This window comes from Corvus brachyrhynchos, unplaced genomic scaffold, assembly GCF_000691975.1.
Source record: "Corvus brachyrhynchos isolate BGI_N302 unplaced genomic scaffold, ASM69197v1 scaffold671, whole genome shotgun sequence".
In the NCBI taxonomy this organism is placed as follows: Eukaryota; Metazoa; Chordata; class Aves; order Passeriformes; family Corvidae; genus Corvus; species Corvus brachyrhynchos.
In genome coordinates this window covers 1,176,271-1,187,477 of record NW_008236441.1, presented here as the reverse complement: position 1 = coordinate 1,187,477, position 11,207 = coordinate 1,176,271, and the positions used below count along the sequence as shown (strand labels likewise).

The window sequence follows — 11,207 nt, the reverse complement described above, 5'->3', positions numbered from 1 at the left end:
AGGCGCTGGAGCACCAGGAGCGGCTGAGGGAGCTGGAAAGGGGCTCAGCCTGGAGCAAAGGAGGCTCAGAAGGAGACCTTGTGGCTCTGCACAACTCCCTGACAGGAGGGGGCAGCTGGGGGGAATTCGGGCTCTGCTCCCAGGGAACAGGGACAGGAGAAGAGAGAACAGCCTCAGGCTGGGCCAGGGGAGGTTGAGATACCAGGAAAGAATTCTTCCTTTAATGGGTGGCCAGGCAATGGAACGGGCTGCCCAGGGAAGCAGTGGCCGCACCATCCCTGGAAGTGTTAAAAAGGCCTGTGTGGATGTGGCACTCGAGCACATCGTTTAGCAGTGAGCACGGATGTGGTGCTATGTTAGCTGGTCTTAGAGGTCTTCCTCAACCTAAGCAATTCTGTGAATACGTGGGGTTTTGGCCCTGTAGAGGCAGTGCGGTCTTGCTCACTGTAATGTGGTGTTTGCTTTCCTGGCTGAAGGTCGGGGTTCCTGAGTGCCTCTTGGAAAAGAGGGGGGAATTGAATCCTTCACTGCTGGTGGGGCAGCCTGAGCCAGGAGTTAAAATCCTGGCATGAAAGGCTCTTGTCACCTCTCATGTGTTAGCTATTGAGCAGTAAATGCTGAATACCTAAGGAGGAGTAACAAGGTTTGTTACTAAGACTCACAGTCCCAATGTGCTGCTGGAAAAGGTGCTCCTTTCCCACTGCAGAATAACTGCTGGGATAGTCATGGTTTTTGGTTTGTACTGACTATGACCGAGTATAAGGGTTGTGATACATAACCTAGACATAACTGCTGTGGCTTTTAGAGCAAAAAACCTCACCCAGTTCTTTCCACATTTTAGTTGTAGCAAATTATATTGGAAGTTTATGGCTTTTAAATGTGTAATTTTTTGGTCAGATGACCCAAATTCTACTTTTGTCACTAGGTCAGATGAGCTGTACCTGTTCTCTTTTCTAGCTGTGAGCTGCAAATGAAGGAGCTTTTTTATGCTTTTAGAGGCTAAACAATCATACTTTAGTGTCATAGACCCTACCATACCTTAATTTTTCCTGCCTTGCTAGAATTAAATTATAAGGCAGTATAAAGCCAATTTAAAAATGTGGAGGAATGTCCTTTTCCAGCTCGTGCCTCAATTTCTACCTTAGTGAATCTGCACAGCTGTTTTCAGTGTGGTGTGCTTATAAAAGCCCTGCCTTAGCAGATTTAACATTGTTGAGAAATACTGTAGTTTTAAAAATTAATTTATCTGTTTTATAGTGCACCTAGTTGGAAGAAAAAAAATAATAAGGAAAACTGAAGGATTCTTTAAGTAATAATTTAGTCTGGGCAGAGTGTTTGCAATGACACATTAGTTTAGACCATAGTGGATCACAAGGACAGTCAGGTCAATAGAAAATTGAAGAAAAAAATCCCCAGTTTTTGAAAGTTTATTACTTATCAGGGGTTATGGTGTTCAGCTGTTAGTCTTCCAGATGGATACAATTTGTCTGAGTTTTTCTGATGCTGTTGTCTTGAATGCAGATGATACTTTAACCTATATTTTGTACTTTTACATGTATACTTTGCTGTGAAAACTGTGGCAAAAGGCCTGGTTTTAGGAGAATAATTTAGATTTGGGCAACTTGATGTAAAGCTGGAAAACTGTTGGGTTTTTTTCTTCTTCTCTGTATGTGAAGTACTGAATTTCCAGCTTTTCTTTTCTTTGGAAGTTAATTCCTGGTTTATTTACATGGGTCACTTGTAGGCTAACTGATTTTCTAGGGAAACTGTCAACAGCATCTGCTAAAACCATTTCATTATTCTTTCATGGGCTGTGAGGCTAGTGGATGAAAAGATGTTTATTTGGCTTTCATTTTAGACTTGTTTGTAGTTATGTTTAATCAAAAGTTTGACTTGAAAGCATTTCAAGGAACTGTAGATAATTTCCAAATATTTTCCAATGTTTTGAAAGTTCCTCATCTTTTTATTGTAACTGTGTTGTGATTATTAAGGCATTTGTATCAGCTCTGGTAAATGGCCCTGTGGTGTTCAGGGTTTGACCTCAGGTGTTCCTGTTTGAACTCTTACATCTGAATTTGCTAAAAAAATGCTGTTTTCTGAGAGCATGAAGCTAGTTATGGAAATCCTAGTGCAAAAAGACCCCTCTCAAAACTGATGGTTGGCTGAGAGCACAATTTAGCTGCTGATTTAATTTGGAATTAGTGCTTGGCTTCTGAGATCTGATGAGTCAGTTTTTAATGGTGATCAAACCTGCTGTAAAAACTTAAACCTAAATTCTGTCTCTGTGCACCGAACTGGGCTTGTTCACCTCGAGGCTGAAGGAAACCTTGAAAGTTGAAAGTCTTGAGTCAAAAAGAAGGGTGGAGGTGGTGGTAACAGATTTATAGATGATTATTTTATGGTATTTTTTTCTAAGTTGGAACTCCTCACTTGCACCAGCTGTTTCAAACTTAACCTGCCGACATGACCATAACAGATGACTGTAAAGATGATTATCAGTATGAAGAGGTAACTTACTAAATTGATAATCTTCGGATATATTTTGGTAGAGTGTTCACGTTTCATTCTTTTTACTTCATCAGTCACGTAGACATCCTAGGAGAAATGACATGAATCTCCTTTAAAGTGATGATAGAGGGCATATATCTATTCATGAGAAGATTTGGTGTTAGTTGAATTGTTGTGTATTACCTTTATTTGAATATTAAATACTTTTTTAAAGGTATAAGTATTTCTATTTAGATAAAACATCTATTTAAATATTTCAGCTTATTCATAAAAAATATTTCAATAATACGATTTCTATTTAAATATGGCAAAATGGTATTTTAACAAGGAGGGGATTATTTTCAGCAGTTGTAATGGGAGTGGGAACAGTTGTATTGTGAAAGAAAGATGTATAAAATGTGTTGATACGAAACTTTACATAATTTCATTTAGGTTTCAACAGATGATGATTTCAGTCTTCAAGAAGATGATGACGATCTGTCCAAAGTGTTGCAGAGTATTCAAGAGCATACTGAAGATGCCCAAATTTCAGTAAGAGCTTCCTAAACATTCTAAGAGTCTCTAATTCAGTTGGCATTAGTGGCTTGAAATTTATACACAATAATTTATACTAATTATGAAATATTTGTGTGGGAAAGATTGTCTCTTATTTTCTTACAAGGTTCTAGGAGTAAACATATGCCATAGTGGAAAAGACAATTTATGTTTCCTCGGTTTCCTCGGTTTCATCTTCCTTTAATTTGTGTTTATTTCATGTTCTGTAAACAACCTGATATTTCAAACACACGTAGCAAACATTTAGCTAGATTATTTAAAATACAGTAATATCATTGCAATGCATCCATATTTTAGAGTTTGTTCTTTATCTGAGCAGATTAAATGAGAGTGTGATCCCTGGCACAGGAAAGAAGTTGCATGTGCTTAACATCCACAAAAGGTTGTGTTTGAGTACTTTGCTAAAAGGGATTGTTCATATATTGAAAATAAAGAATGGACTGTTACACTATGGTAAACTAAAATATTAATGAAATTATCAATCATTCCACACCATTAGTTTTGACATTGCTTACATTTACAGTTTATTTTCAAAGCAGTTGTGTAATAGCTTAGAGTTACACAATCGTATTGTTGTATTGCATTTTTCAAAATAGGATTTACCTGAATTTACTTGTTTTTAACAATCTAATGGAAAAGTGCTTTTCCCTGCTGTGTTTCCAACATCAACACTATCTTGTAGCCTCATCAGGAGGTACAGTCATAGTCTTTGTTTTGCAAAAGTAAATGATTAATAGTGAAAAGATGATGTGAATGATACTTAACCTCGAAATGGAGGGAAAATGTGCATTTTCTTCTAACTTGTGCTTATCAACAGATCAGTTTTGTATTTTAGATCAAACTTAGAGTGGAAACTGACAGTACCGGAGCTTTATGTGTATTAAAACTGAATATGCCAGAAAATTAAGGGAGAGATCACAGAAGTGTTTGAGATGGCAAATGCTTAATGCTAAGGAAGTAGTGGAAATTCTTCATGTTCCTTAGGGATAGCTGAGGTTATGATTGTTTTACTGGGGGAGTTGATGTTAAAATAGAAAGTGAAAAAAGGGAGAATATTTTTAACCTATGGATCTTTTGACAGTGCTGTACTTAAATAATCTTTTACCTCTTCATTGATTATTGAACTTGGAGTGGTAGGAGACAGTATGTTAATGTCTATCCCAGTAAATCAAACTGAAGAAACTGTTACCTTTCCTTAGAACTGGCAGAGAATGTGTGCTTAAACTCAAATTCTCTTTGATTTTAAGCTTATGCTAGGAGTTGTCTGCCTTCTTTCTGCTTGATTTGTTATTTGGAGGCTTCATTTTTTCCATAATTTTGAAACTGAAGTAATGTTTTCATCCTTTGGACAGAAAGACATGGATAGAGAAATGTTCTATTACACTTGCTAGTTCCCTGACAGCTTTCATAACGATTTATTGTATATTTTGTGAGGTTCACAGACTCAATTGTTTGATACTTATTCTCTGCAAAAGCCATGTGCTTCTGGTGACCTGAGTTAGAAGCACTGCTTCCTGTAAATTAATAATCAACATCCAAACTCTGAGCTGGGAAGCAAAATAGAAGGTTGTCTTCTTCACATGATAAATAATTGACTCATTTTTAAAAATTATTAGCTTGTAATCTTGGTTAAAATAAATTAACTTATGTAATAACCATATCCTGGATGATAGTTTTAAGTGGTAGTGTGTATTTGCTGCTCAACTTGCTGTTTACTTGTGTACGTAATCCCATGTTAAAAGTTTCATTTCATTGCTAGGTGCAAATAAATCTTTATGTTTGATAAATTATATAGAAAAGGCACAGATCAGGGATCATCAAAAAAAAATTACAAATTTGGTATTTTCCAATTGCAGATACTAAAACTACCCAGAGTTTCTAAGTTGAGTAACATCATTTGTCCTTCTTAAGCACATCTTTCTTTCTTTTTTTTTTTTTTCTGGTTTTCTTCTTTTCTGAGACATTTTTAGGTAACATAAATTATTTTTCAACACAAGCAAAAAGTATTCTGCATATGGAAGCAATGATCCAGCTGATAGGGACCGTAGGAAAAGGATGCAGAACTGGAAACCCACACATAGATGAAAGCTGGCTGAAAAACTTTCTTCAGTAGTTACAGCTCTTAGACTTTCCTTCAAGGTTCTTTGTCTTCTTAATATTTTAAATGATAATCTGAAGTAACATTGACATTCAGTAATGTTGCAGTTTATGTATGCGTGATTTTCAGTTTGCTTGAACACGTTAAAATCCTTGAATTCCCTTTTTATATTCTTCTTAAATTTAGTAAGTTTTTCAAGAACATTTTACGTTGTTTTCTAGAGGAATTATGAATTTATTTGGTGTTCATATTTTTTCATTGGACAGAAATTCTTGCAAGGACGGAAATTCTCAGGAGTGTTGTGAAAGTTCCTAAGGTTAAGCTCTTATTAATTAATTTATTTTACTGGCTATATTTATAATCTTTACACTCACAGTGTTTTGAGTATTTTAATTAACACAAAGAAATACTTAACAAAGCAGATATTTAATTTCTTTTGACTCCATGGTCCAACTCTTTTAATAAGATGGTTTTGTCCATAGAACTGCTATAGGATGTCTGTTTGCATCATGTTAGTTGATGGTATTTTCCTCATTTCCAAACAAGCAAATGCATACAACAAAATTCTTGTTACGCCATTCTACTGGTAGTCATCCATGGTTACAATGAAGCTGAGGCAAGTGGCTGGCCTAATATCACTCCCAAAGCCTGGGAAAGAGCTGGGAATTCAGTTCTGATTTCCTGAGGCCCTGTTGTGATTCTGTGCCTGTTAGACTGAATTAATTTCTCCCTATATTGTTCCCTGCTCGAGCTTTGGTTCCTGGAATGATGCTCGGAGCTGGTATCTCGCTAATAAATTCTTTTCTGCACGGATGAAATGAATTCCTATCATATTTCCATTTATTGAGGGAATCAAGCTGTGTCACTTCTTCCGAAGACTGGTTTTATAGATGTGTTTGGAAAGCTACAAGCAACAATATTAGATGTTTGCCTCACTTGGAGTAAAGAAAGAAGCAAGCCGAGGGATGCAGCTGCATGTCTGCCCATGTAGCCTTTGGTTCTTGCATTATCACAATTAGAAAATAGACCTGCCTGATGTACTGGAGCTCTAGTAATGAAAATATGCTAAATATTGCATTGCACTTGGCATATTGTGTTAGTCATAAAGCCTTGTTACATGGCCTCCATCAGACATGTGCAATTCTTTCTGGTTATATTAGGTAGGCTGCTTGGATTGAAGACAACATTTTCCGTGTTACACAAAACGGCCAAGAGATTTTTCCAGTGTTTTTATTTTATTGAGAGAAATGCCTTTATCTCCAGGTAATTTATGCACTCGTGGTGAGAGAGCTGCCACTAAGGGCATGAATAAGCCATAAATGAATGGAGTTATCGGAAATCCCTGGCCTTAAAGATTCTTTAATAAATGGGTGGAGGAAATGATTTGCAGTCACAGTCTTTAGCATGGCTTAATAAATCTCTCAGTGGTTTTTTTTCAGTTTTGTGGTATTTTTATAATCTCTCGCCAAGATGCATGTGCAGTGCAGTAGCTTGTCATGCATTGTTGAGCAGGTCCATTGTGGCACTGTGCCCGTGTGGAGTTCCCAAAAGCCAAGACCCTCATATTTAGGTATGTCAAGTCACTGCAATCCATTTGATATCTGAGTGAAATAAGGCCACCTCCTTGGCTGCTGAGTTGTGGCAGTCTCTCTCATCTTATTGTCTTTAAATGCTTTTTTGGGGGGAGTAGTCTCAGTCTGGGTCATATTTTCCTTTTTTTCCATACCTCCTTGCATGTTGAATTCTCTGTAGGAGAGCTAAACACTGAACTGTGAGCTGAGTGGGCTGAATGGGGTTGGGTGCAGGGAAGAGATTTGCATTGTGTCAGAAAGCTGTGAAAGGTTTTTTATTTTTCTCTGTAGTAGGATTGCTCTGTTCTGTTTTTATTCTTCATTTGGCAATGTGCTTGCCCCATGAGCTGACCTTCTCTGCAGAGCTGTCTGTCTGGGTGGCACTGGGGGAGCTGTACATGAAGCCCTGGTGCACCATCTGTCTTCTGCTAACACTTGTAGCAGTGTTGTCTGGCAGCTTCCTTCAGAGCATGCTGAAAGGAAAGGGACACTTGATCTTTGTGAGGCTTATTCCTAAGGGATCAGGTGATGGAGATGAGGTTCTGTCTGTCCCTCCACTGCATGCACCATTACAAAAAGCATACAAGCCATACTGGCACCTTGGACTGCTACATTTTTCATTAGGTAAGGACTCCTTTTTCTCTCTGGTTAAAAAGATCGTCCATCAGTTTTAATACTTTCAAGTCTCTACCAGCTGGTGTCAGGTTTGGAATACCTGCTTAAATAAGGTGGGGTTTGAGTTATTGCTTTATAACCTTTCACAAACCTTGCCATTAGAAGGATCACTGGTTACACATCTGATCGATAAAGACAAGGGAAACATTCAGCGGTACTCTAGGAGGTGTGACTTCAGATGACTTCAGAAATAGAAAGTATGATAATGGCATTTCTCTTGTAAGTTGAACAGTTATCAAAATTTAATTTCAGGCTTCGCAGTCGGTTCTGACTTCTGGGAAATCAGTTTCAGAAATACGTGAAGCAATGGATGACTTCTTCTGCAATTTCCTGGACAGACTGGGAATGTCTAGAACTCTTGACTGCTTCCAGACTGAATGGTAAAATAATTTAAGTGACCATGTTACTTTGGGAATTAGGTGCTCAGGATTCAAGTATTTTTGGTATTTCAGGATATTTTTTCAGAATACTCTCCTGAGTACAAGTCATTCTTAAATATGTAGTTTTTTAACAAACAAATACCTTCCTGGTGAGAATGAGGATGCAAACCCTTGTTTAAATAGAATAATCAGAATATTTATTACTTTGTAATTTTTGGTACAGCAGTTAGTAAATACGGGTGGTTTTTATTTTTTAAGATTCAGCTTATACAGTAATCAGAAGAATAATCTCTTGAGCTGTTACTATCTTCTTTTTCCAAAGCTTTTGTAGATTGCAGGGGTTTTGTCCATGGTTTATGCAGAAGTTTAAAGGTGCAGCTTTGATTAAATACACCACTCTCTTCATATATCCTTCAGGATGTATACTTTTAAAAATATTGATTAAAAACTGTATGTTAGGAATTCTGGAAAGCTTTGGAGGAAAGCTAAATTACTTTGGAGCAAAAGATGACACTTGCCATAAAGTTCTGTTGAAACACATGAAGTTACAGGCTTGCTTTGAATAAGCGGATTATGTTGGAGAAATTCTGAAAAGTGGAAACACCCCTCTTTAATTAACCTTGTTCTCAGTTTTAAACTGAGAAGTTCAGAGGGTTTTTTAAAATAAAATTGCATAATTTGAAATTGCAAAATTTGAAAATTAGAAAAAGTTAGAAACATCTTACTTTTTCATACAAAAGCTTTGAAGCTTTTAAATTTTCTTAGAAGTATTCTCAGGTGTGGAATCTGTGCTGTCATTTGCAAAGCTCTGGTCTTACTCATCAATCAGGCATTGCCTTTGGAATTAATAATGATCTGCTTTTTGATAGCATAACGATGGACTTAAATGATTCCTTGGAGAAGGAGCACTTCAGTTCTGTATTCTTTCTCAACAAAAGAACTGATACGAATAGCATTAAGCTTGAAGTCTAATAGTTTTTATGCTAAAAGATAATTAACACTAGACAGATATAAATAGTGACCTTTTTATGAAGCTACAGCTTTCTTTGAAGCACTTAGAGTCTGAATTTATATCAGTGGCAAAATTCAGATTGCTTTTTAACAGAAAGTGCAGGATTTAACAGGCCCTATCTTTTAAATTCTTAGCTGTACATATATTTTTTCTCTGTAAGTAGTACTTTTAATTTCAGTAGCTTTACAAATGAGCTCAGCACGTCAGTATCTAATCTTACTGTATAGAGACTTTCTGCATTAATACCTTGTTTCAAAATGTTTCATGTTGGTTTGAAATGGATAATTTACAATATTAATGAAAGTGAGAGCAGATTAGTGTACTCGGGTTCCTCATTATGTATTGGGACGACACTCTTGCTCTCATGCTGTGGTGATCCAAGTACTAATGGAATTTAAAATGAGAAATTAATTAACGTAGAGAAAATTTATCAAAAGGCTGGCTTTGAAATTATTGTCTGTCTGAGATCTAAAGGTCACTTAAATTGGACCAAATTATCTGTGTTTATTTTGGAGTTTGGGAAAACACTGTTATTCTATCCAGCTGTATAAAATGCCGTGATTTGATTATGGTTTATTTTATGTCAAATCCCTTATTTTTCAATGAAGTAATGAATAATTTTATAACAGCTGTAGTGATTTTTTTCCTTTAATTATTTAGGGGGTTTTGCACATAAAATTTTTATTCCAATTATACTTTAACGAACTTTACAGTTAAATTATTTTTTGAATATCTAATTTTCCATTAAAATTTCCATCCGTTTGTTATACAAGATTTGATAGCACTTTCGTTGTTTATTGAAGATACTGGATTGACAGCTTTTAGGTAGGAAGTGCAGAGGCTGATCAGCTGTAAATTCCTGCATCTGCCAGTCTCTTCCCTCCTAATGCCCAAGAGCCCAGGTCATCCTGAGCTATCAGTTTATTGCAGAGCATCTCTGCAACTTGATTCCTTTGGAATTCAGTTTCTAGGAGCTATAATATAAAGTATATAATAATAATTTATTATTTTCAGTCAGTCTGCACTGGGCTTTGATGGCAAAATCATAGTTAACCATCTGTTCCTTAGGTTTCCAGATTCTTGGTTAATTTTTAATAGTGATTTAAGAATTACAACTCAGTAGGTCTGAAAAGCTTAGTAAAATACCTGTGTGTGCATGGAACTAATTTAATTTCCATCTGTAATGAAAGAATTGAGAAGAGCAGCTCTTTGGCAGTCAGCTCGGTATGGAGGAGGTCTATGAGATTTACAGGACCAGGTTGATGAAAGATAATGAGATTTCTCAGTGCAATTTGTTGTGTGGTTTTCCATTTCTGCTATATGTACAAAACCATTCATTTTTAGTACTGTTCTTAGAAAAGGGTGTAGTGGATTTATTGGTATTAATTGTGTTTTGTGCAAATTGTCTTTCAGAGTTTTTAGCTCTGCTGGAGTTGAGGTTCATCAGTTATCCTTGTTTGATGAGTCTTTGTGCAGATGTTTGATGGTTTTCATGAAGTGTAGTTAGGGCATTCAGTGGAGAAACACTTCCAAGCAAGTAAAGGAGTACACAGAGTTGTGATTTTCTGCCATGAAGGTCCCCTTATTTGCAATATTTTTGATAGGAATTATATCTGTGCATCAGTCACTTTGGAGGAAAGAAAAAAAATCCCTAAGCTTCTTTCTTAGTGTTAAAGCCTGTTCTTACAGTAATTAAGAAAACAAGGTGGTGATAGAATGAATGTTATTGTGGACATGTTCAGATGAATTTTTCAAAAACCTTTCATCTACTGGTGGTGAATGTGACAGCTTAATTCATAGGGATGAGTATTCCAAGAAGTATCCTCAGAATGCAAATACGTAGCTGACTGTAGGAAGTCATTTGGACAGAGCTACTAACATTCCCCTTAAGTTTTTTGGATGATGTTCAGCAAAGGTTGCTTTTATTTGAGAAATGCTTTTTGTTTCTGCAACATGATTACTGATGAATGATATTGGTGATTACTGTCTTCAGGTTTCAGATCTGCTGCTTGTATCCATGTGTGGGAGATAGTGTTTATTATAATTTTTATTTCTATTTACTTCTATTCTTTTCATACTTCCTTATTACTTGGAAACAAAACAATGCACAGATTCAATATATTTTTCACCTGAAAAGGCAAATAATGTTCCTATCTCGCCTTCTAGGGAGCTCCCACCCAGAACATCTTCCCATCAGGGAAGGTGCTTGTGGGGTTATGGTTTTTAGCTGATTTAAGTTAGTTACAACTCCATTCAGCTTCTGGTGAGCTGTTGTCATGGCTGAGGTCTCACTCTTCTGTCTATACTGTATTCTTAGGTTTTACTGACAAAGCACCAAAAGGTGGGTAGTCCTAAAATAGGATACTGAATGAGTAGATGTTTTTACTGGGGCTGTAGAGGTTCCTGGG

At 36.5% G+C, this 11,207-nt stretch overlaps 1 protein-coding gene across 4 annotated transcripts in view; it reads left to right on the top strand.

Annotated features, from left to right (window-relative positions):
- Nucleotides 1-11,207, top strand: part of SPAG16 (sperm associated antigen 16) — a 359,185-nt gene that overhangs the window by 447 nt on the left and 347,531 nt on the right. For all 4 annotated transcript variants that reach the window (XM_017747132.1, XM_017747131.1, XM_008643578.2 and 1 more), the window contains exons 2-4: nucleotides 2,477-2,508; nucleotides 2,941-3,039; nucleotides 7,660-7,787. In XM_017747132.1, the coding sequence (XP_017602621.1) occupies nucleotides 2,477-2,508; nucleotides 2,941-3,039; nucleotides 7,660-7,787 (259 nt within the window). The remainder of the gene's footprint in view (nucleotides 1-2,476; nucleotides 2,509-2,940; nucleotides 3,040-7,659; nucleotides 7,788-11,207) is intronic.